At 45.8% G+C, this 27,136-nt stretch overlaps 10 protein-coding genes across 18 annotated transcripts in view; 3 read left to right on the forward strand and 7 right to left on the reverse strand.

Annotated features, from left to right (window-relative positions):
* The window catches only part of LOC6728934 (kin of IRRE-like protein 1), a 70,966-nt gene extending 66,423 nt beyond the window's left edge, over positions 1-4,543 (forward strand). For 2 of the 4 annotated variants that reach the window (XM_016177203.3, XM_016177205.3), the window contains exon 15: positions 2,425-4,543. In XM_016177203.3, coding sequence (XP_016035611.1) covers positions 2,425-3,780 — 1,356 coding nt within the window. In that variant the 3' untranslated portion in view covers positions 3,781-4,543. Of the gene's footprint in view, positions 1-162 lie in introns of all 4 variants that reach the window. The other 2 variants (XM_016177202.3, XM_039294862.2) reach the window with 2 other exon arrangements.
* Positions 4,166-6,352, reverse strand: LOC6728937 (zinc finger protein 675). The gene is given in 4 exon segments (XM_016174976.3): positions 4,166-4,637; positions 4,704-5,136; positions 5,139-5,886; positions 5,956-6,352. Coding segments are annotated over 3 exon segments (1,038 nt in total). The 5' UTR covers positions 6,091-6,352; the 3' UTR covers positions 4,166-4,637; positions 4,704-4,981.
* Positions 6,353-6,385: 33 nt separating this feature from the next.
* Positions 6,386-8,008, forward strand: LOC27208555 (protein vreteno). The gene is given in 6 exon segments (XM_039295559.2): positions 6,386-6,527; positions 6,585-6,782; positions 6,784-7,301; positions 7,361-7,534; positions 7,597-7,802; positions 7,857-8,008. Coding segments are annotated over 6 exon segments (1,284 nt in total). The 5' UTR covers positions 6,386-6,491.
* A 65-nt stretch (positions 8,009-8,073) lies between these two features.
* Positions 8,074-11,129, reverse strand: LOC6728939 (LIM and senescent cell antigen-like-containing domain protein 1). 3 transcript variants are annotated; one of them, XM_016174975.3, is made up of 7 exons: positions 10,988-11,120; positions 10,629-10,747; positions 9,521-9,640; positions 9,157-9,462; positions 8,961-9,102; positions 8,641-8,899; positions 8,074-8,572 (listed from the first exon to the last, which is right to left on the reverse strand). In XM_016174975.3, the coding sequence occupies exons 2-7, from the start codon at positions 10,640-10,642 to the stop codon at positions 8,376-8,378; spliced, it is 1,038 nt and encodes a 345-aa protein (XP_016035618.1). In that variant the 5' UTR covers positions 10,643-10,747; positions 10,988-11,120; the 3' UTR covers positions 8,074-8,375. The 3 variants fall into 3 exon arrangements, with proteins under 3 accessions (XP_016035618.1, XP_016035617.1, XP_002104267.1); XM_016174974.3 differs by lacking the exon at positions 10,629-10,747 and having other exon boundaries at positions 10,988-11,129; XM_002104231.4 differs by lacking the exons at positions 10,629-10,747; positions 10,988-11,120 and adding an exon at positions 9,707-10,564.
* A 4,244-nt stretch (positions 11,130-15,373) lies between these two features.
* Positions 15,374-18,397, reverse strand: LOC6728940 (autophagy-related protein 13 homolog). The gene has a single exon (XM_002104232.4). The coding sequence runs from the start codon at positions 18,046-18,048 to the stop codon at positions 16,480-16,482; it is 1,569 nt and encodes a 522-aa protein (XP_002104268.2). The 5' UTR covers positions 18,049-18,397; the 3' UTR covers positions 15,374-16,479.
* Positions 18,398-18,870: 473 nt separating this feature from the next.
* LOC6728941 (trichohyalin) lies at positions 18,871-20,649 on the reverse strand. Of its 3 annotated transcripts, none has more exons than XM_039294865.2 (3): positions 20,554-20,649; positions 19,545-20,379; positions 18,871-19,490 (listed from the first exon to the last, which is right to left on the reverse strand). In XM_039294865.2, exons 2-3 carry the CDS (start codon positions 20,313-20,315, stop codon positions 18,951-18,953), a joined length of 1,311 nt encoding a protein of 436 aa, XP_039150799.1. In that variant the 5' UTR covers positions 20,316-20,379; positions 20,554-20,649; the 3' UTR covers positions 18,871-18,950. The 3 variants fall into 3 exon arrangements, with proteins under 3 accessions (XP_039150799.1, XP_016035620.1, XP_039150798.1); XM_016174972.3 differs by lacking the exon at positions 20,554-20,649 and adding an exon at positions 20,524-20,543; XM_039294864.2 differs by lacking the exon at positions 20,554-20,649 and having other exon boundaries at positions 19,545-20,493.
* Positions 20,650-20,712: 63 nt separating this feature from the next.
* On the reverse strand, positions 20,713-23,840 carry LOC6728942 (dipeptidyl peptidase 3). 2 transcript variants are annotated; one of them, XM_016174969.3, is made up of 4 exons: positions 23,699-23,789; positions 23,157-23,370; positions 22,781-23,087; positions 20,713-22,721 (listed from the first exon to the last, which is right to left on the reverse strand). In XM_016174969.3, exons 2-4 carry the CDS (start codon positions 23,312-23,314, stop codon positions 20,826-20,828), a joined length of 2,361 nt encoding a protein of 786 aa, XP_016035621.1. In that variant the 5' UTR covers positions 23,315-23,370; positions 23,699-23,789; the 3' UTR covers positions 20,713-20,825. The 2 variants fall into 2 exon arrangements, with proteins under 2 accessions (XP_016035621.1, XP_016035622.1); XM_016174970.3 differs by lacking the exon at positions 23,157-23,370 and having other exon boundaries at positions 23,699-23,840.
* A 25-nt stretch (positions 23,841-23,865) lies between these two features.
* Positions 23,866-24,569, reverse strand: LOC6728943 (cytochrome c oxidase subunit 7A1, mitochondrial). The gene is made up of 2 exons (XM_002104235.3): positions 24,383-24,569; positions 23,866-24,327 (listed from the first exon to the last, which is right to left on the reverse strand). The coding sequence occupies exons 1-2, from the start codon at positions 24,407-24,409 to the stop codon at positions 24,037-24,039; spliced, it is 318 nt and encodes a 105-aa protein (XP_002104271.1). The 5' UTR covers positions 24,410-24,569; the 3' UTR covers positions 23,866-24,036.
* A 76-nt stretch (positions 24,570-24,645) lies between these two features.
* LOC6728944 (uncharacterized protein F21D5.5) lies at positions 24,646-26,532 on the forward strand. Its single transcript, XM_002104236.4, has one exon. It carries the CDS (start codon positions 24,750-24,752, stop codon positions 26,319-26,321), a length of 1,572 nt encoding a protein of 523 aa, XP_002104272.1. The 5' UTR covers positions 24,646-24,749; the 3' UTR covers positions 26,322-26,532.
* LOC6728945 (ADP-ribosylation factor-like protein 2) lies at positions 26,319-27,091 on the reverse strand. Its single transcript, XM_002104237.3, has 3 exons — positions 26,949-27,091; positions 26,534-26,888; positions 26,319-26,476 (listed from the first exon to the last, which is right to left on the reverse strand). Exons 1-3 carry the CDS (start codon positions 27,011-27,013, stop codon positions 26,342-26,344), a joined length of 555 nt encoding a protein of 184 aa, XP_002104273.1. The 5' UTR covers positions 27,014-27,091; the 3' UTR covers positions 26,319-26,341.
* Positions 27,092-27,136: the final 45 nt, after the last annotated feature.

Below are 27,136 nucleotides of genomic sequence, written 5' to 3' on the forward strand. Positions count from 1 at the left end.
CCGATAACAAACAACCAACCAACCAAAATGCGCATTTAACCAACACACGCACACCACAATTGTAATGTGAACTACCCACCAAAACACCAACCACTCGACAACCACAACACCACAACCAACAACCAACAACAACCCCCCGAAAAAAAACACCACAAAAATCAGAGCGTTCCGGTACTTCGAACATTTGGCGGTCATCACATCGCGTAGCGCGAGCGGGAACGGGAAGTGGGCGGGGCCAGCTCGCCCTCGACCACGATAGCCACGCCCACCGGTACGCCGCCCCTGCTGCCGCCGCTGCCCAACACGTTCGTGGCCATCAAGACGAAGTCGGACTGCAGCAGCAGCAACCACAGCAACAGCAACAACAGCAACAGCAACAACAGCCTGACCCTGCATAGCGGCAACAACAGCTTCAAGTCGAGCGGTCACAGAAAGTCCCCACAACCGCCCCCGCTGCCCATGAAAAACGGCGCCAAACAGCAGCAGCAGCAACAGGAGTCGCACTACCAACACTTGACCTACCAGCAGCATCCCGGCAGCAATGCACGCAACACCCTGGACCGCAAGCAGCCGAGCAACAGTGGCGGCGACTACTGCACCCAGATCAATCCGCACTATCTGCAGACCTTCGACAGTTTGGACCACTACAGTGTGGCCACCATGCAGCAGCAGCCGCTGCGCAGCCAGTCCAAGTCGCAGATCTACAGCTATGGCAGCAGCGGCACCGCCAGCGACAACAGCAACCACAACCAGCAGCATCTGCCGCACCAGCAGCACCAGCACTACCACAGCAGCAGCAACATAGCCCACATCGAGCACCACTACCATCCGCAGCACGGCAGCGATCGCTACAGCCACCCGCACGTGCAGCAGCCACATCAGCAACATCAGCAGCAGCAACAGCAGCAGCATCAGCTGCAGCAGCAGCAACACCACAGCCTGAAGCACACCAAGCACGGCAAGGGGCACAAGAACGGCAAGCACGGCTCGAAGGGCAGCAGCAGCAAGTCGCAGGACGACTTCAAGGTCCTGCACAAGCAGCAGATGCAGCAGCAGCAACAGCAGCTGCAGCCGCCAAAGTGCAGCGGCAACAGCAAGTCAGCCAAGCGCAACGGTTGCGGCAACCAGGTGTTGCCGCTGCCACCGCAGCAGCAGCAGCACTACTCCAGCTCCAGTGATAGCCTACCATTCGATAATAACTACTATTAGACACCAGCACACTCAGGCACACACACACTAACAAACACTGAGGGTTGAGGGTGTTCCAAAAGCAGCAGTCAGATCCTTTAAATCACTCATATTTTAGCGTTGCTGCTTTAAAAGATCAGAAAAAAAAACATTTACTTGAGATGTATACAGGTTATTCTCGATGTTTATTCCTGAAAATAAGTATATTTCCATTTTTAAGTTAATGATTTAATTACTAAGCACAAAATATTGCACAACGAGTGATATATTCAGTTATTCCAATTAATTGGCATAAGGGCATAGGTCAATGAGAATAACAGCCAATATTATGCATTAACATTCCTATGCGTGCACTTAATGGCCAGGTTTTTGATTACATTGATTTAATTGCATTTTTAATTTTAAATTAATAGACCTGAAACAAGATATAGATATTCAGTTCACCTATCTAGTAATCATGAATCTGAATAGTACCAGCAACATGCAACAATTGTGGAATTCGGGAGCATTTTTGGGACACCCACTAAATACCTGCATTTGTTGAACGCACACACCCACAGACTCACTCATACATATACATGTGTGTTTGCCAAATGGTTGAAAGTATTCACTTGATTGAGCGAATTCGCAAGACAGAATTTTGATCTACAAGATGCATTGCCGATTGCAATGCAAACTAGAATTTGCGGCTGCCGGAAGTGGATTCCCGGCATTTTTACAGCTGCCGCATATACACAAAAGGCTTGGGAGGACGAGGAGTTAAGTGTTTTGAGTGCCAACTGTTGAGGCAGCTTGTTGTTTTCGAATAATAGTCTCTATAAACTAATTTAGTTCGTAGCGGATGTCTGAAGGCAATTGAAAGACCATTGAGATGGCATATGCAGCTTATTGTTAAATGTGTATATAGAATGTATAAGCGTATGAAACTAGTTACTTCTATTGTAGACCTAAGCCAGGCCCACCACTTCCTGACCCCTGACCCCTAGCCAAAAATGAAAAAAAAAAGAAAAAACCGATAAACCCGAAAAAAGCTCACCAGCCACCAACTTAGCACCCAAATGCAGACCGTGTTTTGCCCCCAACTCGGCTAATTAGATTTTGTTTATTTGTTTCATTAACGAATTGCTTGAAATATCTGCCAACAACTCAACTCAAACCACACAACAACATCATCATCAACAACAACAACAACAACATCGACACACCACAAAACCACACTGCTTCCAACACCTCCAGTCGAGTTCCCAGGCCAGAAGCAGCGGTCACGACGAACTGGGCAACCTGCTTTGGCAGCAGGATTCCTGTGAGTTCCTCGAGCACTATCCCTCCGATTCCAGCTGCCCAGTGCCGCCCCTGCGTCACTGCCACGCCCCAGGACATGGACATGCCACCAAGACGCTGACCAGACGCAATGCCGATCTATTTAGCGGAGATCTGGGCATACCCGAGATCAACACCCATGTGGGCAGTGTGGTGCACACGTTCGAAACGCTGGCCCTGCAACGTCGCCTGGCGGAGGAGGAGGATCGCCATCCGGAGCGGGAGCTGAGTAAGTATGAGACGAACGGCGGCACCACCACCCAAAGCAAGTACAGCCAGCTGAAGCGCCGCTCGCAGGAGATGCGCCAGCGGCTGGTGCAGCAATTGCACCGCCAGCGTTTGCAGCAGCAGCAACTGCAGCAGCAACACGAGCCACACCTGCAACATCAGCAAATCGCACGCTCACGAACACAGTCGCAGCCACAAAAGCAGCCGACCATGCACGAGGGGGTTTTGACCAACAGTTGCAGCACTCAAACACTGGCCACCGGCTTTTGGCCATCCCAGCCGTCCCAGCGAGTGAATCGCTCCAGGGAGCAACTGCAGCAGTCCACCTTCGAGGACTATCGAAAGAACTTGTTCGGCACCCTGCGAAGACATGGCAGCTTGGAGGATAACGAAGAGCTGCAAGACGAGTCGTTCATAGTGAATGCGGCTTTTGATGAGATATTCTCCTGCTACGATGACGAGAACGAGGATGACAAGGGCACGCAGACGCAGACCAATACCGATGATCTCTTCGAGGACGAGCACATGCTGGTCAGCCTGAGCGAACTTGATGACGAGGTGTTCGCCAGCCGAGCGCAAACGGCCTCGACCACGCCCACAGCCAGTGCGGGAATGGGAGCTGGGCGAACGCCCAAACACAGCACGCCCCAGTTGAACCTCAACAAGTATGCGGCTCCATCGCCACCTCGCTCCCGCACTCTTACCAATCTCTTCGAGCGCTTGAAGTCGCAGGACAACAAGACGTTACAGAAGTACGCCGCCGATGGGGCGCTCAACAAGACAGAGGACTTCAATAGAGGCTCCACCGTTAGTAAGTCGTTTGTGCAGCAGCTAAGGAAGCCCTCTCACAAGCAGAAACGAGCGCCTAGGCCACCGCCCAAACCGCAATCCCGCTCCCAGGTGGCCATAGCCCATGTGACACCCCTCCGCAAGGCCCTGATCTTCCCCAAGCGATCCAAGTCGTCCAGCGAACTACTCCTCGACGATCTGAGCGTGCAGGCGCGTAAGTATCAGCGAAGGATAGAGCAGGGATCAGCGCTGTAGACAGGAGCAATGGGCACCCAGTTATGCACCTGTTTCTCACCTGTTGACCAGTTATTTGGCCCCACCTAGATATTAAATCGATTCCTTTCGCATTTCCGTTTACCCCAGAGGCGACGCTTTTGTAGAATAAGTGTGATCCCAAAACCAATACGAAAACGACCCGACCCCTACCTTCGATTCTGATCAAGACCCTCTTACCGAACCCGAAACCGATGTAGATGTGGAACAGTGCAGCTATCCCGCCGCCATAATGGAAGACAAAGATACGACCCGAAGCAAGCCCAAAGAGAATTGAGCCATACGAGGAATAGCACCCGAAGAACTAAACTAATTTCGTAATTTACGCATAGTTAAATTAAGCCAATTACTCGAAACTGCATGAAAATCAAATCAAAAGATGACTAACCATATTTATAAATACAACCATATATAAATATACATAAACAATATTGTACAAATAGGATCGAAGATGTCCCGAGAGCGGGTTAGATATGGAAATAAAAATCAAACGACAATTCGTGCTCTCAACCTAGTTATTTACGAGTACAAGTTTGTCTCTTCAATTATAATTTAAATTCATCTAAAGAATATACCATACAAGCCCGATATACATCTATACATTATACGGATATTTATAGCATATACCTGCGTCACTTGTTGTAACTTTTAGGATAATTGCAAGTCAAAGCAAATGTAAACCAATTACAAAAGGAAACATTACTAACTCTTACCTGCATGCAATAAAGAATTTAAAAAATCAAAACTGAATAGTGTTCTTTCTGGGCTTAGGATTTCTTAAGCATAACTGATTTTTATACAGCTGCTCTGCGGAATTTGATTTAAGCAGGAAGGCAATGCTGGAAAAGGAAATCGGGAATGGTATTTAGTACAAAAAAAGCAGTCAGTACGGATACAAAACTTACAGACACAGACAAGGCCTCTCACTTTAGAGGCACAACTCTCAAATTCGTCCCATGGCACTTCATTTGGCAACTTAGTGTACTGTACCACTGTAGCGGTCGTTGTCCTGATTTTTATCCGATGTAAGAAGAGCCTTGGACTTTGCAAAACAAATCGCTGTGGGCTGTATGCCTCACCTTGGCATTGAAAGAAGCTGCCGAAGTCACAGATAGGGCTGCTGATATCTGTTACCTTGGCCGCGATCAGAGTTCATTGGCCCAAAGCGGCGATCTGCAACTTATCACTGCTCGGTTTCATGACGCAACGCGTGCTTTCGGAGCTGTCCCGCCCGCGTAAAAGTTTTTTCGCACACTTGGCAGCGGTGCAGGCGTTCACCGGTATGGATCCGCTCGTGACTCTTGAGGACTCCCAGCTGGGCAAAACGTTTGTCTTGTTGTCGCCAGTGTGTGTACGAAGATGCAGCTCCAGCATGTAGACCCTGGAGAAACTGCGCTGACAGAAGTTGCAAAGATGCGGACGTTCCTCCGGGTGCCTGGCAACTATATGGCGTCGCAAGTTGCTGGATTCTACAAATCCACGTCCGCAGTGCGGACACTTGTGCTGCATGACCTGCTTGTGGCGCCTCAGATGAGTCTCCAATGCTCCATTGGTCCTGAAGGCGCACTGATCGCAGGTGAAGGCCGTTTCGTCGGTGTGCAGGCGAATGTGGCTTGCCAGACTAGAGGCGGATTGAAGGCACTTACCGCACTCCAGGCACTTGTGCTTACGTTTGAGTGACTTGGCATGAGAGCAATTGTGGACCTGGTAGCAACCCACTTTCGTAAAGATCCGCCTGCAATCCCTACAGTCAATAATAGTTATTGAAGCATGGACTTTTTGGATGTGCCGACGCAGTGCTTCCGATTGCTGGAAACCAGCGCCACAATGCTGCCAGTTCCAGCGTGAAACTCCAATAGGTTCATTTTCGGGATCCTCCACAGCGGAGAGCTGTTCAATATAGTCGCTGGGATCAATAATAATTATTTCCTCCGAAGCTAGGCGTTCTGCCGTGTCCATGCTCATCTCGCGAGCCATATCGCGCAACTTCTCCGACTCCTCGCACTTTTTGCGAAACTTTGCGGCGATGAGAAGCTCGTTGGTGCACTCCTGGCATAAATACATTGGCTGCACATCTCTGCGGTCTACCTGATGCGAATAATTGGCAAGATATTATTGAATCTTATAAATTAACTTGCTATAAACATTAAGGCTCACCTTTATGCCGCCACACGTTTCCAACAAGGTGCACAGGTCTACCTGCATCTCTTCTACGATCTCATAAATATCCACCAGGAGTTCATCCTGTTTAAGGCAAACTCGGCAACGGAATTCACCAGATGGTTGCGACATTTTCAGTAATAAACCTGCAAATATTTAAAAATTGAACTGCCAAATCAAATGCAGCTACACACAATTATCGATAAGACTTTTACCGATAAGCAACCAAACAGCTGATTACACTGAACTACACTTTAAAGTATGTCTCATATATTAAGAGCAAACTATTTCTAAGCCATATGATAGTAATTAAGTATGAATATGCATATATGAATATATTTAATACTAACAGCCAAAAAATATTTAATAGTTTAACATGTTATAAATAAATAAGTGGGAAAACGGCATTTCTTTGCTAATGTGCATTTTTAAGTTCCGTTAATCGGATTTCCGTATCTGGTAACACCGTGCGGTTTCATCTGAACTGACGTTGAAAATCTCTTCCTTTTCGATCGGAAATAAAGTGCGACAAAATGCTAGCACAAAATGCAGTTGCCGGTGCTGAAGAAGTAAGAATAAACTTTTAAAAATGTAGCCGAACACCAACAAATTGTATTGTAATTCAGCTTGCGCAAGCCAAAGGAAAATGCGTCCATTGCGCAAACGCAGCGGAAAGGATCTGTCAGCGCTGCGGGGACTTCTACTGCTCCAAGCTATGTCAGCGACAGGATTGGCAACGTCATCGCTACATCTGCATCCCGCTGCCCTCGTTGGTTTCTCCCAATGAATATTCCGTGTTCCAGAGCGACGGGGAATCAACTTTGGGGGGGGGCATGTTCCTTAAATGCTGACAAATCTGCAGATTTGCAGTGCAATAACGCCGGCAGTTCCAGCATCATTGCAGCCAAAAATGATATTCCTGTTTCTCCGCCAAGCGGTGTAATACAGGCGAAGATTTGTAAGGAGGTCGGTGGTGTTTCCTACTTATTTTTGGTCGATCTTGGAATTAAACAGCCTGGACCTTTTTCCGATTTAAAGGCTATCAGTGATGTGTTAATAGCACTGCCCTGTTCCAGCCAACTGGTGCAGCTCAAGAATGTATTGAAGTGTGACTATTCCAATGATGTCATTGCCTTCAACTCGCAATTCGTGGGCAAGAAATATATGGCAACCTTTAAAAAGGGCCCTGGAATACACCTCGTGGAACTAGTAAACACGGAGATGAACTTTTCGGTAAATGAACAGTTAAAAGCATTTTTCAACAGTAAGAAGTTGCTACGAAACCCAAAATCTGTGGCCGAGAATAAGAAGTCTGAAAACGAAACGAACGTGTCCTACAACCTGTGAGTAGATAATATAAATTCTCATTGACAGCCAAATTTTATTTATTTATTTATTAGCCTTTTGAGATGCGTAGATTTTCAATCGAATCTGAGGAAGGCATTGATCTCATTGTTGTGGACAGTTCAAAAAAAAATCGAGGTATTTTTGGGGCCTTTGACAGCAAATACGCCTCCGAATTTCATTCCCTGAATAAATGGTTACTAATTAGAGACTGCGAGCCTTATAAGCCAGTGTAACTATACTATACCATACCATACCAATGTTAGGTTAATATATTATTACCATTTTTGACAGTGTCAAGGAATATGTGCTTGCCAGATTTGAGGGTAACTGGGATCGCGGCAAAGTGGAACAGATTATAGTTGTTCCACAGCAGCAGACGAAGTACCGGGTAATGTATCTCGATTACACGAACGTAGGGGACGTAACCGAAGTGGATATCCGTCGATATCCATCAGACTTCACCGTTCCCTGTTCCACAAACCTTTGCGTGATTGACGGTTTGCCAATTAAACATTTGACTTGAGCATAACATTTGAACAGTCACTTTATAGAATTTCCGCAGAACCCGAATGCAGCTCAGGTTTCCTATCTGGCGGAGGTTTTGAGGGTTCGCCGGTTAGTTCATATCGATAGTGTCAAATATCTCAACCATATAGCCGTAATTAAATCGGGAAGCCTTATTCAGAAGCTGTTGAGCTTGTAAATTTTGAGTACATCAAATGCCCTTTACTTGACACCACAACAAATCGTGTCAAACTCATTACGAAGTTATTGCGAATAAGCATTACGTTTTATAATTTTAAAAACATTTATATATAAATAAAATTCAATTAAATAACAACGTTAAAGGCTGTTAATACAATATGTTATGTTCCCTAGCTATTGATGCCGTTGATTCTCGATTTAAAATTGAAATTACACACAACAGGATTACAACAGATGGAAAGGACATGCACAAGAGGTTTTAGTTTGTTTGGTTTTAGTTTCTCAAATGTTAAAAACGGTAGTGAAAGCGGGTCTACAACGACAAAGGCACTGTTTGGTGTGGATCTAAGACTCGCTCCAAGGCATTAGGTGTTCTTTTTCATTGTCATCTCGTGGGCGGTGCGCAGACGTCGTCTGAGTTCGTTTGGAAATCGGTCATAGCACTTTTTGCACACCGGCTTCTCGTCGTACTCGTAGAATTTCGATTTTTGTGTCATCTTCGTGTCGCACACGGAGCACGCAAAGTGGTGCACACACCAGGCCTTGTTTAAGGCAGTGAAAACTGTTGGCATTATGGAATGGGTGCATTAATTAAATAAACCCAGAAAATAGTTCAATTAAGTTACTCACCATCGCCTCCAATAACTTGGTTGCAGACGAAGCACAGGTTGCCAAAGAGCTGATGATAGTGCGTCTCGCAGTAGGCCAATCCCCGCTTCTCGTAGTGTCGGTGGCCCAGGAAGGGCTTCTCGCACTTGGCGCACACGAAGTGTTCCACATGCCAGTGCTTTCCGAGCGCCGTTACCACCCGCTCCTCAATCGGCCGACGACAGGCGCCACATATGGGAATGCCCATTTTATCGTGACAACGCAGACAATACAGTTCGTTCTGTAATGAAATAATTCAATACTTAGTTGCTTCTTATTTGCTAAGAAAAAAAAGAACCCACCATATCGTTAGCAGCCAATCCTGGCCGGCTCTTGACCTCCCGGGCAGTGGAATCCAACTCTGTGCCGCAGGCCGTGCAACTGAAGTGATAGCCGTGGTACACTTCGCCCCGGAATCGCAAAGGCTCCTCGTCGATGAGGCCGCTGAAAAGCAGAGTAATTAGCAACATGTTTTTGCCTAAAGCCTTTGAAACTTACTGGCATTTTTGGCATACATATCGGCCGGTAATCTCCGCCTTCACCTTGGCATTGCACTCGTGGCACAAGGCGCGGTTCTGGTTCTTGATGAACCCGCAATCAGCCAGCTCCTTGGCGCACAATTGGCAGCGGAAGCACTGTGGATGCCAGCTAGCTGACATGGCCTTGATGACCCGTCCGATGACGAACTCGCCGCACTTGTTGCAGCAGGGAGCGAAAAGCACGTGAAAGTCGCGTTCACAGTACTTGCGGCCCTCGAACTCATAGAATATGCCATCCTGGAAGGGTCGGAAGCACTGGGCACATCTGCAAAATGTTTATTAGTGAGGGTATTATTGAAACAACTACATTGAGGTTTACTTACACAAAGCACTGTGTGTGCCAGAGTTCTCCATTGGAGTTGACAATCTTCTCAGTCGGCTCGAAGCCGTCGGCACATCGCGTACAATGCATTGCACCCAGCGACATGTTCGCTGCCTGGACTCTGTGAATTAAGGAGAAGATCAGGATTAATTGTTGGTAAGTAACTAACTATTTCAGAGGCCATTACACTTCAGCCTTGGAGTACATCATGGTTATAGCTTGAGCGCAAAGAAAAACGACTTTAGGGCAGGGCGTGAAGTGAGAAACTGGACAAAACAATGAGACTTATCGCTTGCCGGCTCTGTTGACGCTGTCTGAATCATATTTCCTTTGAATGCACAGCCAAAAAGCTTTCTGGCATTCCGTGGACGTTTAGCTTTCATTACAGAGAGCGTCGCATGGCAGTTGGATATCAAGCGTGGTACGCTGCAGATGTGATGACTTGGTGATATATCGTTTCGGGACAGTTTATATATATATAAAATATATACCTTCGTATAATTATCATATTCGCTTTAGGTTGGCTAAATGGCTATATTGGGTAATTAAACTAATCATTGCAAGCAGGAGCGCCATTTGAAAAGTTTGTATATAAACCATATATATTAAGATGTAACTATCAAACTCCCCACATTCCTTGGAATCCAAAAGGGGTTACAAGTTCTAGCATCCAATTGGAATTGGGTTTGCCGCCAACACAACAGCGGCCCACTCATCATAATCAAATCCGACGAATACACACAAAAATACGAATAGTAAACAATACACAGACAGTCTCACACACACACACACACGCTCTCGAGTGGCGGCGTTTAAAAATAAATTTGAATGTGGCCATGACGTCATCGTTGGAGTAAACATCTGGCAGGAAAATTGCATTGAATGGGGGTTCAAAGCGCCCGCATCGCTGGCAGAGGGTTAACACTGGATGAGGGCATGAATGATAGGCACTGCTAGCCTTAAATAGTTATATATTTTTTTTTTTTTAATTAGCAAAATGCTTATTTGTGCGAGTGGATAACGATGATTATTATGCTGCCAAATGATGCAATATGTGGGCGTTTCGAAGCCAAGGACGTTTAGAAAGTGGGGCGGAACATTCTGCTTACTGCACGGGCGGCATTCTGTGGGCTTTTCTTTTTAGTTGCTTTCAACTGGTTTTCACTTGCGAACAACGGCACCTGTTGCACCTGGTGTAAGACGTTTTCGGATCACGGCGAGTGAAACACTGCAAAAACATATAGAAATGATCAATCTGTGTCTTCTGGCTTTAAGCTCTGCTCGCTTGGCGGCGTTCTAGCCAGATCCGGTTGATTTTCAGCCAAGCAGACGATCTGCGCAGCGCTATCGCAGCACAAAAACAACAACATTTATATTGCCAAAATGGGCAAATCTCTGGAATTTCACGCGTTTCACTTGAACTTGTTCACATTTTAAGAAGTGCATTAATGGAAAAGGTACTATTTACCTTCAGAGAAACCTTTTTAATTAAAGCCACAGCTTGCTGCAGTTAAATTACTCTTCATTTAATTAACAGCCTCCGTGGAAAAAGACGCAGAAAAAACCACTCTACTTTATCACTAAAAAATCCCTGTACAACCTGCCTATCGATAGCTCTATCTGTTCTCGTGGCAGGTAGCCCTGAAAGTCAATCGATAACCACCTACTACTACTGAGCGCCAATTTAAATTCGCGATTAGCCTATGTTACCAAAATACATTTGTTAAAATAACTTTACGATTTAGGGCGCCTCGCTTATCGCAGCGTAGCATTTTTGCTTCTTTGTTTCAGCTTCTTATCAGCTGCTGGCCAACTGCTGTTCTTCTTGGAAGCAGTTTCGTAACGCGCTCTTATCAGCTAACTGCCTTTTACTTATAATTTCACGTACTAATTGTTTGTAAACAAGACCTGTTCGCATGCTAATTTGGGCTGCAGGCAGGAAACCCTTTTAGCATTGAATTTGATTGATTTTCCTGGTATTATGTGACACGCCAATTGGGGAAATACATAAATAAATGTGCAGGGAAACTACAAAAGAATCCAATGCCACAAATGTCATATCAGTTTCGAATATACTTATCATTAGAAAATATGTATTGATAAGAGATTCAAGAGCTTATAAAGTTGGTGAGAAACCCACAATCATTATGAAATGAGTTTCTTACAGGTGTAATTACTTTTTCATATTATTCCTGATCGCCAATAATTTAAAATTTTCTACAAAGAACAAGCATTTTGAAGTGCCCACGGTACATGCATGTAAATGCATTATTTGTTTGCTTTAATTGTTTCCCCGAATGTCTGTTTGCGGCAAACTTCCGCCTTGTGGGTGTGAGGGTCATATTTTCGAAACACCCCTCGCCGACTTCCGCAATGTGAAAGGAGATAAAACCCCAGCTGCAGTTTCAGAATGTGCTTTATTTGTATCTGAGTATATATATTATAGGATTGTATCGCTTGGTGTTTTATGGAGCGTTGTCCCGTTAAAACGGGTTGCCAGGCGAATCGATCAGCGCGGCGCTCTTTGTTTATCAATCTCACTCTTTTGTGTGTCGCCTTTATTTATTATTATTAAATGAGTTTTTTTCCAGCATAACAAAAAACAAACAAGGTGTCCCACAAGGCCGCCGGTTGTGCGAGCGAGACGGACGAACAACAACCGCCATAAGAACGAGATCCAATACCATCCACAATCTAGCACTGAAAAATATGTAACCCCATATTACAGCATATGTCTTACCTAACTATTGAATTATGCTGCTGACAAATGTGTTACTTAACTATTTAACTATGCTGTTGAGAAATAAATTTATATATTTTAACGCATATTCTTAACGCTCATCCTGAACCTCTCACACAGTGTGGCATCCATTTGGTAGATACATACATATGTATATATTTTTTTCAGTGCTCACTGTCACATGCTTGGAAAAAGGTGGTGGAACCTGGAAACCGGGGAACTGCGAGACTTTCGGCACGTAGCAACGCGTAGCTGTAAGTTTATTACGCATGATTTTATGCTGTTGTTTACCAAAAATTCGCCAAGGCAAGCCCCCCATCCACATTCAAGCGGTGACTCGGGCGTATGAGCAACATGCTGAGGCATATGGGAATCGGCGTGGAATGTGAACACTTCCAGCGGATGCAGTGCAGTTGCAGTGGGTGTCTAAAAATAAACGCAATTATGCTCTCTATTATTGCAGCTGCGTTCCAAAGCCGGCAAACCAGATGGACAACTGGTGCTGGTGCTGGCAGAGGAGCAGGTTGGAATTTTTTCAAGGGGGTTTTTCCATTTAATCATTTCCAATGTGATGCCAATGCATTGCAGCAATGTTTCGATAGTGTTATCAACTGGAACTAATGTAGTAGATATAATAATCATTGGATCTTTGATCCCCTGGCTACCAGCCAAGTGGTTTTTTGAATGATCTGGCTGTATGCTAGACCAAATATTTTATTTATATGGCTCTTATTACTTTCAGACGCCTCTGTGAAACGTGGGTTTCTCTTGGAGCTCGAAACGATTGCAGCTGCGGGAAAAGCTTCAAATCTGAGCTTCCAAGCTCGTCCATTCATCTTTTTGGTCGGTTTCTGGGCGCGACATCAAAAATTCCAAATATGCGGTCGCGTTGCATAAAAAAACGCAATTATACTCGCTGACCGCGTCCGCATTGCATTTTGGCCCTGTCTTATCGCCATTCGTTGTTTATCGTTATTGCTCGAGCGAGCTTATCAAGAAATTTCGAAACTGAAATCCACCTTACGGGGGGTTTTACTTGAACTGAAACGGTTTACCTCGGCACGTGAATACAATCAAAAAATTCCGCTGCCCCCAGAAGATACAGTATGACCTCTACAACCCGACGCACTTAACGAAACAAAACATAACGTTTTCTTGATAACTTGTTTTGAAATAATTCGATTTCAGATTAGATCACGATGTAAATATATGTAATGTAATTGCTAGACTTTCATATTGCTACATAGTATGTACATATGTATATGTTAGCGAACCAACTAACAAGCTATTAGAACATGAACTCTTTCCCAAGAAAAAAGTTATTTTTCTTTTAGCAGCCACAGGTTTTTCGAGGCCAGACTGTAAATAATTCAATTTGAGGTGCGTGGGCGCCGGAAAAGGGGGAAATCCCGGGACGGAGTGTGCAATCCGGTTCCCGTGGGCAGTGAATTTGGAGCGTTGGCACCGGCAGGCGAGAAAGGGAGAGAGCGAATAAAAAGCGAGTAAAAAACGAGACATTCGAAAGCAATTTTCCCGCCTGCCAAAGTTTGCATTTCATATGCAGTCCGAAGCCAAAAGGCAAATAAATACATTCAATTGTTGGCAGCGCGTCACCATTTTGGCGCCTGGCAACAGCGAACTGCAAACAAAGGCATTCGGCGAAAATGTTGGACAATTAAAGCCGAAAGCCAACTCAAAATCTGTGTATCTGTGTGGTGTGCCTATATATGTATACTCAAGTGCCATCCGCACACAAATGCAGTGCCGACGACCTGTTGTCGCCAAGGTGCGATCGTTAAGTTTTATCTTTCGGACCCATTACAAAGTTCATTACCGGGGCAAATGCTGTTGTTCTATTCTCGGCACCCCCAAGCCAAGTGGTTCGTAGAAACTGAAAGCATTTCGCCATGCTCCCCAGACAGCAGACACATTCCATTCTCTATCAAAAAGTCTATAAAAACCTTAAAAATATTTCAAATACTGAAACTGCTGCTGGGCAAACAGCTAAATTATAAGTATTCATTTCTGTTATCACACAAAAACTATCATTATTAATACTTATATACATATACATATATATATATATAGCATGAAAGCTGGCAATCAAAACATACGTTCTATTGATAAAGATAGAGTGTCTACAAGTTAGATATTTTTAGCTTCCCTCAACCACCAACTTTACATAACTTGTTTATTTGACTGATAGCCACTGGAGAACTGCTTTGCTAACTTATCACTCCTACAGATGACTCCCAAACCCCACCTGAACCAGCCCAGGTGAACTGCTTGGCCCACCCACTCACGTGAAGGCAGCGCGAAGCGTGCACAGCTGTCCATGTGTTTTGCACTATGACAATGTCATTAGCACTAGAAAGAAGGAATCGGGCACAAAGCCAAGCAGCGGATAGTCGCCGCCGATCGGCCGACAGAACAGAAAAGTAGTAAACATATATGTACGCTCGTATATGTGCTTAGTTAAAAATAAAACTATTTAGCCTCTACGATGTCGTTGCCGTTGCCATGGTGACGTTAATTCGCAATGGGAATTCAGCTGCTAGAAATGCTAAAAAAGAGACTGCAATCTCCCCGGGCGGAGTGCGCAAAAACCCGTAGTGCCGGAGATTAGCCCAAAGATGTGTAAGTTAATATGTGTATGATCCATCGCTGGGAGGGTCGTCAGCTGGGGGAGATCGGGAATACTAATCGCATGTTAATTTATAACGACCACAACAAACTGCCAGGTAAGCAGGTGCAGCGCAACATTCTCGATTCTGACGTACATTATACAATACCCGATTTCGATTGAGTGATAGAATACCAGGCAGTGCGATAAAGTGAGTATGCAAAATGAAAACAAACCATAACCAGTTTAAGGCGATGGAAAAACCCTTTCGGGGGAGTGTTTCATAAACTCCGCTCGCCTCGCATCTCCAGTGGGTTCGTCACATGACCTCAGGGCTTCAGGAGGTGTGATCCGGCATGATCTAGGTACTTCGATACATAAGCATATGTACATTAGCGTTTGGCAAGGGTAACTATAGGGCACACACTATATATAGTACGTGGCACAATCAACAAGTGACACGCCCCTAAGCACAGAAGTAAACATTTTGATTAGTGTCTTGATTAACAATTGCTTTTATTCATTGTTTATATGTATGTATAAAGGTTCTTACTCTTATCGTTTAGTGTTCTTTTATTGTATACTCGAATTTCGATTCTCATAGGCATAATTTTGCAATTGTAAACCAAATAAATAAGCAACAGCGACCAACGATTAAAGATAAAAGAAAACACTAGCTGCTCTCTTCAACTTCCTGACAGTGCCAACTAAGTTAGGATAGCTATATTTCGTTATGCTTCAAGTCTTTCGATTATTAGTGGATATGCATTTGCATAGATCGAACAGTTCTTACGTGCTGACTTCCGGCAGAAATAAACCTTTTGGCTTTTTGATTAATTGCTTTTATCTATAGCTATTTATGTACATACACGATTTTTTCACTCACAAGCAGGCGAAAGGCACTTGAACAAAGAAACAAACAAACAAACAAACAAGCGACGAGTACGCCCAACTTACTACCATATGCACAAGCTATATAGCCATCTATATGCATTTGCATGGGTCACTTACTTATGTATTTGTGTCTAGGGTCTAAACTGCTGCATCGGAAACTTTGAAACGTGACATGAGCTCTGTACTCCTATGTATATACATCTTAGACGGTCCTAGAGCCTACAAAAGCCTATATATATATAGTATTTACATAGTGGGTAATATCAAATAGCAGCCTATCAACTCTACTTAACACAATGGCATATATAAATATGAGGGCGGGTCTGTTTTTTAGTTGACAATCTTAAAACATTTATATGCGAGGGCTCAAGCCAAAGTATAGGTCTGAAATCCAGTTCTTTAATCATTATGCAACATTGCTTGGCTGATAAGAAAGTAGGTTGTTTTTAAAAAAATATAAACATTCCGCTTTCTTAACAGGAAATTATGCAGTAAAATCTGATCTTACATCCCTTATCGAAATACATAACTGAAAACTGATTTTAAAAGGTTGAGAGAAATGCTAAACTTTAGACCTCTACTTTTCCAAGCAATCTTTCTAAAGTCGTCCTTGATATTTTAGTTTGTCCTTGCCTCTCTGCATATTGACCGCCCTTCTATAAATAAAAACTAACTAATGACATAACTAGAGGCATTATTCCACTCAGTTGCTCATTTGGAGCCCACCACTGCTGCGACTACCCGTCGATGAGGAGCCCGTTAGCCCGAACTGCGAGACCAGCTTGTCGTAGTCCTCCAGCGAGGTCTCGAACTGCTCCAGTTGCCGGGACAGATCGTCCATGGCGCTGGCATCAGCGGCACTGGTGGCGATCGCTGTGGCCGCCGCCGTCGGACCGCATGCTGCTACACCGCCGGAACCACTGGACGTTGGCGGGGTCGAGGAAATTGATGAGATCTCTGCCTGCAGTTCATTGAGGCCCTTCAGCGGGGGCGCATGATAGCATTCCCTGTAGAACTTGGCCAGATCGTTTACGTGCGACGTGGGCGAGGCGAAAGGGAAGTGGAGCTCTTTTAGCAGATTATCATCATCAGGCGGTGGTTGTAGCGAAGGCTCTGAATGGTGACGATATGTGGCTGTAGCGCTGGCGGGGATCAGCAGGCTCTTTATTGGCGATACTGAGTTTTCCGAGTTCTTCTCGAAGCTCTTGAAGCCCGCCGAGTTGTTGTTGAGATTGCTGATCTGGTTGAATTTAATATCCTGCGTATTATTGTTGTTATTACTGCTGTTCACACTGGCGACCGAATTGTTATCCAGGCGATTGAGGGACTCCACGGAGCCGCGTCCTCGCAAGAGCCACTCGAAAGGCGGGGTTTCCGGCAACACAAAGTCTTCTTCAGTGTACTGCTTTAGTTTGCCCATATCTGTGAAGGCTCCCGGTCGCAACGGCTTCTCTATATCAATAAATCGCCGATCGGCTGTTCCCTGGGCGGGATTGAGGGCACCCAAGCCCAATTTCTTGGCCACGGCTGTGCCATTTTGAGTCTGCTGCTGGTTGCCAGGTGTATTGGCATCCGCGGGTCTAAAGTGATCCGACTTCAGCATGATGGTGTTGCTCTCTGACTGGGCAGCCGTGGGCGAAATGGTCAGCTTTGTGCGGTAGGCCACGGACATGACCAGCGAGCCAACAATCGTGCTGAGTTGTCCGATCTTTACGTGCTTGTGACCCTCGCCCAGGGTGTGGACCTGCGGCCTGTCCACGTATATCCTGTAGAAGATGCCATACGAGTCGGGGCACTGGCGCCGGGATAATTTGTAGGCGGGCGTGGTGCGGGTCAACGATATGAGGGACTTGAGCATGATGCCCATGCGGTTGTAGATGGCGTGGGCCGCCTTTAGGGTCTGACCCTCGGGGTTCAGGTCATTGGTGGCCGGAGAGGAACCATTCTGGGGCTGGAGCAGGTCCAGGGACCACACCTCCAACACCATCTGGTCACCCTCAGTCGTTTTCAGGGATATTTCCACGCACAACGGCAGGCGCTGCAGAATGCTCTCTCCCGTCTTTAGGTTCAGAGCCCGCTTGGTCTCGTCCAGGACCTCCGGATGATCCTGCACGGCTATGTTGAACCAATCGCTGCCCGCCAGTGGGTTGCACTGCGTCTGCATTTTCTCGCCCAGTCGGGACTGCACCACCACCTGGGTGGACTTCAAGACCAGGAACTTGATGAACTTCTCCAAATCCCGCTCCGCTGCATTTAGACGCTGCGCCGACATTTCTTAGTTTTTCTTTGTTTTCCCCGTGTGTTTGCGATTGTCTGTGTCCAAAGTTCGCTGTCTGCGTTTGCGTTTTTTTTTTTCACTTTTATGCGTTTCCGCGTTTTGTTTTGTCGCGGTTCTCTTGTTTTAGCGTCGCGCACTTTGCTTTCTAGGCACTGCTAAACGTGGTCAAAACTAGCCCGGGCATTTTGCCAAAACACTGTCATTTGTGCAACGCCCTTTCACTGCGATTCCGTGTTATTGTTTGTACGCAAGATCACTCCCGTTAACATAAAATAAAACCAGACCAGCGTCAGCTAAGACTCGCGATAGTATCGATAGTACGATTATGGGCGTGTTAGAGATGTTTTGGTTTCGATAGTGCACGGTACCACTGATTTGGAAAAGAAGCTATTCACACAAACGAGCTTCTGCAGCAGCGACAAACTTCCGCAGTACTGGCTTTATCTTTTATAAAAATACATATATTGGTATACCAGTCAAAATAAACGTATCTCTATTATATATTTTTTTTAATGCAATTAGTATGCTGTAAAGAAATAGTTAAGAGTCAATTCGACAAAATCTGTCACTTACAGATAACATTTGATTGGGCTGCAAAAATCCTTTCGCAGCAATTATGAAGCGGTTGCTAAGCCGAGCTCTCAAAATGAAATTAAAAAATAAATGAAATGTATATATAACAACAGATGTGTGATCAGTGAGAATAGCATATTAGTCGAGGCTTGCAATCGAGCAAAATATCGGTCAGGCAGCACAGGCGACGGTCTGGCATCTCCGCTAGCCTAAATGATACACGTCACGTAGACACAACGGCGCTTAATTTTAAATAATATATTTTTGGAAGCCAAAAATAAACATGACCATCTTAGAATTACATTTTGGAACTATGCCACTGACTAGGAATCGCCACCGCCCCGTGCCTGAGCGTCATTTAGGCAGAAATGCTCCCTATCCGTGGAGTTAAGGACATGCTTGGGTAGATATCGAAGCACGGAGAAAGGAACCTGGCTTAACATGGCCAAACGCTCCTGTTTGATGCGCTCCTCCTGCTCGGCATCGATCTTGGCCTTCATGTCAAAGTACTGAACATTTTCAGCGGTGGCCTCCGCCCGCTTCCGGTGATTATCCTCAATCATAGCCAGCAAGGAGGCTCCATGGGCCCGGCGTCTGCGATATTCATCTAGTTGCTTCTCGGACCCCTGGTTGATTGTATCCGGCGCCTCCTCCTGCCGCGCAGCCATTTCCGCCCGCTTCATCTGCATTTCGGCCATCTTACGATGCTCCACCTCCTGCCGATAGCGATCCAATTCCTCTCTGGTGCGCCGGCGAGACATCTGCTCCTGCTGCATTTGTTGGCGATAACGCTCGTCACTCTTGGCCGTGTACTCCGCCTCCAACAGATCCAGCAGCAGATTGTCGCGATGGCGCTTTTTGTTCTGCAATAAGAGTTAGCTTTATTGATTGAATCAAAAAAACACTTCAAGACTTACTTCGATTTCTAGGACTTGCTGGCCCAAACGAATACTGATTTCTTGATTTTTGCGTTGAATCTCCTGGCGTTCAGCCTCTAGCTGGAGTTTCCTGCGCTCCATTTCACTTTGCTTCTGGACTAGGTCACCCAACTCCTGGTTGTATTGAGCTCGCTGCCATTCTCTGAGTTCCTGGTTCTCCTTGATGGACTGCAGCATGTCCTGCCGCTTCTGTAGCTTTTTTCTCTGCGTCTCCAGCTCCTGGGCTCGATCCTCTTCCTGGATTTGCTTTTGCATCAGAAGGCTAAGCTCCCTGTCGTTCATCACCTGAGCGTGCTCTTTCTGGCGCCGCCGACGGTTCTCCTCCATTTGTTCAGCCAAGGACTCCCTAAGGCGGCGTTGTTCCTCCTTAAGAGCCACTTCCTTCTCATATTCCTTGGCCTCCAGCAGACACCGCTCTTGGGACACCTCCTCGGCTTCCAATTTGATGTCTAGCTGTCGGCGACGTTTCCTCTCCTCCAAATTCTCGGCTATATCCCTGGAAATGGCTGCCAGGCGCAGTTGCTCCGCCAGGTTGCGCAGTTCCTCGCAATCCCGCCGCAATTGCTGGCGACGTTTCTTCTCCACAAACTCCGCACGCTTAAGATCTTGCATTTCCTGCGTCATCGCTGCCTCCTCGATGAAGTCTCGGGTTATGGGACTCACTTTGGAGAGCTCCTTGCTGCGGTTCACCTTCTCCAGGTCGTGCTGCATTTTTCGGAACAGCTGGGAGCTAAAAAAGTCGTGCTCCATGCACAACGAATGAGGCACCTGGAATTGCGGCTGTCCGATGTTGAAAGTGTGCTTACCACGATTTCTACCGGTTGCCATGGTGGTCAAGACAATGAAAACAGAAATTGAATGGAAACGATAAAAAAAAATAAAATAAAACAAATATTTTTTGACTGGCTACTATGAACACATCCAATGAACAAATTGTAGTATTTGTAATTATAATTACAATCTTAATTGTGGAGCTATTATGACATACCAGCAATCTTGCGGGTCGTCCGGATTCGCGAATAAAAATATACGACCAATTAAATTAAAGTCCTTTGTCAATGTTTTCGGTGAATGGCAAAAACGATCTTTAATTACCATTCACTACGAAATAAACAATACTTCGTTCTACAATAAAAACACTTTAAAATTTGTAAATTTTTTGTTGGTCATTAGATGACTATATATTTATATATTTTTTCAAAATCATAGTTAACAAATTGAATTGATAATGAAGGCGAAAATGTTAAATGCGAAATGTTCTCAGTTGTTGAAGGCGGTCGGGAAATACTTCTTGTCCTTCTCCACGATGCTCTCCAGAAGATCGTCGATGTCAGTGTTGGGGTAGCGCTCCACCCATGACTGGATGTACCCCTCGTGGGTTGGCTCGTAGGTCTTCAGCTGGACCTTTTGGTCCTGGCCGATCGCCGTGTTGGCCTGGACGAGGATCATACGCGGCTTCTTGTGCGCCAGGCAGATATCACGCCACTTGGCCCACGGATGCGATCCGCTCTCGTCGACCTTCGAGTAGTGTTCGTACATCTTGGAAGCTGCCTCGATGTCGGCGGTGGATTTGTACACCTGCAGCTTGGTCAGGAAATCGCCCAGCGCCTTCCTGCCCACTGTATCGATCTTGCTGCGATCCACCGTCAGCAAAAGGTTCTTGCCCTTTTCGGTTTCCTCGACCTTAACGAGTCCTTCACCTGCCTCCAGCAGCACCTTCATGATCACGAAGCGAGCGCGAGAGTGCGCCTGGAGCCACAGCTTGGACTTCGGGTTGAACATCTCCAGAGCCACACCCATGCCGTTCCAGATGAGACTCAGCCAGTTGACATAGATGATGTTGTCCTGCTCGGCCTTATCCTTAAAGCCAAAGATCTCCAGGATGTCACGCTGCAGGGAGAGATACAAGCCCACGGCCTCAGCGCGGCATTCCTCGTACGAGGAGCCAATTGCTCCGAACTTGGTGTCGTAAGTTTCTCCGGGAAGATACCACTTGGCGATGGGTTCACCGGTGACCAGGTTCTTAGTGTTCTCCTTGTCAAAGTTGTACACGCCGTTCTCGTCGATACGGAACAGCTTGCCACTACCATGGCCTAGGAGTTCATGGAGGCCCACTTGCACCTCGAAAGCCTTCACCTTGTATTCTTTCATCAGAGTTTGATCCTCCTCGGTGAGGAAGGGAATGGGATCCTTGCGGTTGATGTTGGCCAGCACATTGCCCAGAGAGACGTTCTTGAAGCCTTCATCCTGGCGGATTTCGTCGTAGTTGGGAATATTGATGCCCGCTGGTACTCCGCTGCCGGCAAATGTGAGGACATCCAGGGAAGTGAAGTCTGGCTTCAGGTAAGAGTCCTTCTCGTAAGGCTCCGTCCAGGGCAGGTACTCTATTAGTTTCTCGGCGCGATTCACCAGCTCGGAGAATTTGGCCGAACTCTCCTTGTTCACCATGGCCACGAAGCCCTCGAATTCAGCCCGACCTCCGGCAGGATCCCTGTATGTCTCAATGAAACCAATGTAGGTCTCGATGACAGGTCCCTTGTCCTTGATCCACCAACGCGATCCGTTCTTGTGCTCGTCCAGCGAGCCCTGCTCAAAGGATCGGACATAGTGCTCGATCATCTTGGACTCGTTTTCGTTGGCTGCGTACTTCTGGGCCTGCAGCAGATGCTGGTTGACGCGCTGCAGTAGCTTCTGGTAATCACCGCGGGTCACCCTGAACTTGTTGCCATTGTACTCTTCCAGCGGAAGTGTGATCCCATCCTGCGTGGACTCCGCCACGGAGCCCAGCTTTACATCGTAGACGGTTTGACCATTTTCAACTATCTTGAAGGTGCGGCACATGTACGGTTCGATACGCTTTGAGGTCAACCAAGCGTTCACGATCTCGGAGTCCTCCTTGGTGCAGTTGTCCGACCAGTAGGTGGTGATTCCGTCGGGAGCAAAGCCCAGGATCTCGTTACGCGACTCGAGCGCATAAATCAGATTCTTGACCTTCTCGAAGATCTTGCCAACGCGCGGCTCATCGGTGTAAGCAGCGGATGCCTTTACTATGGTCTCAAATTGCTTCTCGGAGAGATTGGGAACGATCTTGCTGTCGCCCATACCCTTGTAGTTGCCCGCGTTGGCGAACACACCGCAGGCGTACACTAGGAAGGCCTGAAAGTAATCAAAATTAATATTTATTTTCGAGAATAGGAATCTCTCCTGTGGCATACCGTAAAATCATCAGCAGACACTCCCGCCTCCAGGGCTTTTGCCCTAAGAACCGGAATCTTTTCGGCTAGGAAAATGCGGTGCAGCAGGGAGAAGATCAGCGGCGCCTCCGGACTGGACTGGATCAAGGCAATGAGTCCGCCGTCCCAGGAGGCCTGGCTGAAGTGGTGGGCGTAGAGCTTCTCCTTCTCGGTGAGATTCTCGAAGGCACTCTTGCAGTCCAAATCGGCAATGGGCTGCGTGTTGGGCAGGACGAAGTGGGCGGTTTTACTGGCCATCTCAGCGGGTTGGGGAAGGTTGCTACTGCAGCTGCAAAGATATCATATGGCGAACAGGACCGATTAGATACATGGGCTTTAGATAACACCTGGCAAATACCTGTAACGAACGAGGGAGCTACAAAATCCCAAACTTCTGGAGATTGGCGTTTGGACTGAGCGAATACTGGGACTGGTCCCGTAATTTAGACGACTACGGAAATGACACAGCCTGTTCAGTTGCTGCCGGGATCTCTGTAGCCCTCTTAGCCAAAACATTACTGGGAATTTTCGAGAGTATTATATTTGAAGTCTTTACATTACTTGTCGCCCAACTGGAAAATGTGAAAAGGCTACTTTAATTTGGAAGAAAAGCCAAATAACTCGGGGAACACATGAAAACTTGATGATGATGCAATTTTATCTCCAGCAAGCCGGCTAAACTGCAGATGTGGCAGTTAAGCGGCGTTTTACCAAAAGAATATAGAAAACAAAACTATGGCTAATATGGAGCCCGAAAACGTGAAGAACTGGCAGAGCCCACGGGATATGTGAATGTTTAAGAACTACGTGGTTAGTCAATCGCAAAATAAACAAAAACCCACCGGGTATTCGTGTTTTAACTGGAAAACATAATAAGCAAGGAATTTCGTGCGTACTTACCTTTTAAAAGTGAGAAAATATGCAGTTAAGAAATGCCGACAAAAGTGCAAGTTGTTCAAGCAGTGTGACCAGCTGCTTTGTGAGCCGATATAACACCAAAAGTTTAAGTTTGCTGATATGTGAATGTCAAAATATTGGCGGCTTAATTTAAAAACTCCAATGAACACTTTGAAGTAATGCACAATATTATTATTATATTGATTGATTTTCCGTATTTGAACTACCTATGTACAGAAACGATACTAGTTAACTATTGTATGTGTCCTTACAATTCGTATTTGCATTCGTGTATTAAGTATTTGTGTCTTATCGGCTTGTTTGCATGATCTCTGTTGATTTTAGGCAATGATATAGCCAAGCCACAACCATACATCGCCACCTATGCCGAGGAAGCAAAGCACCCAGGTAAGTCTGTATAATATGTTATCCATACTGCCGCCTTTTAGAAAAATCGGTAAGTCGTTGTCCGCCTGAAATTGCTTTCTCAATTTGACCATTTTTGGAGGAACTTTTCCAGGACGTGCCTTCGGAGCTGCAGCAGCAGCAGCATATTTTAAAGCAGCCGAGTTGCGAAGTTCTCGAATGGGTTTACACACTGCACCCAGATCACCGACTCCCCGAAGGAAGGGCTGATCGGAAGGAATAAATTTAATTAATGTTTTATATGTAAAGGTGGTAACTTACGCGCAAAGAGAAACAGTTTCTTTGCATTTACGTTTCCTGAAACTTTCTGGAGTATTCGGAACAAAATTTTGTCTGCGTTTAACTATCGAATAATAATGTTTAAGTGACACTATTACTATAAGCTATCTTTGATGAATATAAGATTACTTGAAGGGTTTCACACAGAGCCTATGCTCCGATTTTTATATAGAGTAATTTCATTTTTCAATCTAAATATATAAAAACCACCTCTTGCATTTAAATGTACATATGGCTGTGTGAATGTCCATTTCTTCTTCTTTTGATGCCAAATTAGGTCACACTACGCGCTCCCTAGAAAATTTGTGTGCCAATATAAAGCAATGCTCTCATTTATTAATTAATCAAAATGTCTATGGCTAAATACCTAAACCGATCCGTTGGAAAAGCTGGCAAGGATGTGGCCGCCAGGATATGCACCCTTAAACCCACTGAGCCGGAACACCACGCAATACATCTGACCGCTGGGGAGAATTTCGTGGGGCGCAGCCGGGAGACCGGCATCCGAGATTCCAAATGCTCGAAGCGACAGATCCAACTGCAAGTGGACCTAAAGAAGGCTGTAGTTTCACTAAAAGTCCTGGGAGTTAATCCGTGCGGCGTCAATGGTCTGATGGTCATGCAGAACTCGGAGTGTGAGCTGAAGCACGGAGACTTAGTGGAGATCGTTTACGGCAGGCATCCCTTCGAGGTGGTCTTTAACCCTCCACCGGAGGATGACAAGGAGAAAGCTGAGCCCTTGTCCACAACACTATCACATTCCGAGAAATCCGAGAGGTGGGACTCAGCTGGTAATGGTAAGCTGGTGATCTTTACCAGCGCCGGCGTGAAAGCTTCTGAAAAGATAGCTGGCTACGACATGGACGGCACCATTATAAAAACAAAATCGGGACTGGTTTTCCCCAAAAACACCGAAGATTGGCAGATCATATTTCCCGAAGTGCCGGAGAAACTAAAGAATCTCCACAAGGATGGGTTTAAAATCTGTCTCTTCACAAACCAAGGAGGCATTGCTCGCGGAAAAATCAACCTAGATGACTTTAAGGTCAAGATTAAGAAAATTGTGGCTAAACTGGGAGTTCCAATTCAAGTATTTATAGCCATAGGTGATGGATTTTATCGCAAACCCTTGACGGGAATGTGGCAGCACTTAAAGAGTGAACTGAATGATGGCGTTGAGATCCAGGAAGATCGCTGTTTCTTCGTTGGCGATGCAGCTGGAAGACCGGAGACGGGCAAGGGAGCCACCAAGCAGCGCAAAGATCACTCTTTAGTGGACAGACTTTTTGCAGCCAACGTGGGAATTTCATTCTACACTCCAGAGGTTCATTTCCTGGGCAAACAAGTGGAGCAGTGGAATAAGCCGGACTTTGATCCCACTAGCGTTCAGGAGCAAGTGTCTCTGCTTGATCCGGATGACTTAACCTTCGATAACCATCCTTGTGAAATGGTCATCATGGTAGGTCTGCCTGGATCCGGAAAGAGCCACTTTTGTTCCTCCTTTTTTCAATCGCGTGGATACAAAATCGTCAATGCGGATACATTGGGCAGCACTCAAAACTGCCTGACTGCCTGTAAACGCTTCCTGGACTCGGGCCAATCATGTGTGGTGGATAACACTAATGTGGATGTAGCTTCTCGGAAAAAATTCTTGCAGTTGGCCAGCGATAAGATGATTCCTTGCCGCTGCCTAGTAATGAGTGTGCCTGTCGCTCAAGTGAAGCACAATATAGCTTTCCGAGAGTTGTCGGACTCCGCGCGCCCCAAGATCAAAGACATGGTATTTAACATGATGAAGAAAAAGTACCAGGAACCCGCCCTAGACGAGGGATTTATATCCATACACAAGGTGAACTTTAAACCCAATTTTGCGGACGAAAAGCAGGAGAAGCTATACAAAATGTACTTGGTCGAGAAATAAGGAAGTAAAATAAGCTGTATTTAATCCAAAGTGAATATACGCTTAGCTATATCGGCGATCAACCAGTCCATGGAGCTAAGCAGTTTCTCGCCAGTCACTGCACTAACACCGGCTACCAGCCAATGATGTGTGGTGATATCCTCTAGGTGTAGTATCTTCAAGTATAAAGTATATTAAATTGTTGTTTAAATTAAAAATCAATGAGCTTGAACCTCTTTAATTTCATTTGATGAGAGGGCTCCCGGTAGATCCTGTTTGTTGCAGAGAACCAGGAGTGTGGCTCCTGCTAGTCGCTCTTCCTTGAGCAGAACTTGCAGCTCCTGGCCGCAGGACTCTAGGCGCATCCTGTCAGCACTGTCCACCACCCAGACCAAACCATCAGTGCACTCGAAGTAGTTCCTCCAGTAGGATCGCAGGGACTTCTGCCCACCGACATCCCACATATTCAGGGTGTAGCCGTTGTGCTCCAAGGTTTTTATGTTGAATCCCAATGTTGGTGAGATAGTGTCTATGGGTTCGCCATTAAAGCGCTTCAGGATTGTCGTCTTGCCGGCATTATCCAGGCCTCTATAAGAAAGTCAATACATGAATCATTATTTTTTTTTTTTTTTTAACCATGGAACTCACAGCAGCAGTATGCGCATTTCTTTCTCCTTCTGTCGCATCTTTTTTAATACTGTGAGGAAGCCCATGGCAACGTTCGTATTTTAGTAACGCTATGGAATTATAAATAAATGTTTTTATAGGCAGCTGCTTAAATTGTTTATTAAAATAAATAGGAATTTCCGGGTGAATGCCAAACTGCTGGAAATATC

This window comes from Drosophila simulans, chromosome 3R (genome assembly GCF_016746395.2).
Source record: "Drosophila simulans strain w501 chromosome 3R, Prin_Dsim_3.1, whole genome shotgun sequence".
Classification (NCBI taxonomy): domain Eukaryota; kingdom Metazoa; phylum Arthropoda; class Insecta; order Diptera; family Drosophilidae; genus Drosophila; species Drosophila simulans.

What these genes read in the sequence shown, in the direction of transcription:
- LOC6728939 (XM_002104231.4), bottom strand. Translation starts at nt 9,729, where the DNA reads ATGATGTACTCCAAGGCTGAAGT. An exon ending in TGGCACACACAGTGCTTTGT is followed by an intron (nt 9,463 to 9,520) that starts GTAAGTAAACCT and finishes AACATTTTGCAG; the next exon opens with ATGTGCCCAGTGCTTCCGAC. An exon ending in CCAAGTTATTGGAGGCGATG is followed by an intron (nt 8,573 to 8,640) that starts GTGAGTAACTTA and finishes TAATGCCAACAG; the next exon opens with TTTTCACTGCCTTAAACAAG.
- LOC6728940 (XM_002104232.4), bottom strand. Translation starts at nt 18,048, where the DNA reads ATGTCGGCGCAGCGTCTAAATGCAGCGGAGCGGGATTTGGAGAAGTTC.
- LOC6728941 (XM_039294864.2), bottom strand. Translation starts at nt 20,393, where the DNA reads ATGGCAACCGGTAGAAATCGTGGTAAGCACACTTTCAACATCGGACAG. An exon ending in AGCAAGTCCTAGAAATCGAA is followed by an intron (nt 19,491 to 19,544) that starts GTAAGTCTTGAA and finishes CTCTTATTGCAG; the next exon opens with AACAAAAAGCGCCATCGCGA.
- LOC6728942 (XM_016174969.3), bottom strand. Translation starts at nt 23,314, where the DNA reads ATGTTTTGGCTAAGAGGGCTACAGAGATCCCGGCAGCAACTGAACAGG. An exon ending in AGCTCCCTCGTTCGTTACAG is followed by an intron (nt 23,088 to 23,156) that starts GTATTTGCCAGG and finishes ATATCTTTGCAG; the next exon opens with CTGCAGTAGCAACCTTCCCC. An exon ending in TGTCTGCTGATGATTTTACG is followed by an intron (nt 22,722 to 22,780) that starts GTATGCCACAGG and finishes GATTACTTTCAG; the next exon opens with GCCTTCCTAGTGTACGCCTG.
- LOC6728943 (XM_002104235.3), bottom strand. Translation starts at nt 24,409, where the DNA reads ATGCAAAGAAACTGTTTCTCTTTGCGC. An exon ending in GAAACTGTTTCTCTTTGCGC is followed by an intron (nt 24,328 to 24,382) that starts GTAAGTTACCAC and finishes CCTTCCGATCAG; the next exon opens with CCCTTCCTTCGGGGAGTCGG.
- LOC6728944 (XM_002104236.4), top strand. Translation starts at nt 24,750, where the DNA reads ATGTCTATGGCTAAATACCTAAACCGATCCGTTGGAAAAGCTGGCAAG.
- LOC6728945 (XM_002104237.3), bottom strand. Translation starts at nt 27,013, where the DNA reads ATGGGCTTCCTCACAGTATTAAAAAAGATGCGACAGAAGGAGAAAGAA. An exon ending in GAAATGCGCATACTGCTGCT is followed by an intron (nt 26,889 to 26,948) that starts GTGAGTTCCATG and finishes ACTTTCTTATAG; the next exon opens with AGGCCTGGATAATGCCGGCA. An exon ending in CATCAAATGAAATTAAAGAG is followed by an intron (nt 26,477 to 26,533) that starts GTTCAAGCTCAT and finishes TTATACTTGAAG; the next exon opens with ATACTACACCTAGAGGATAT.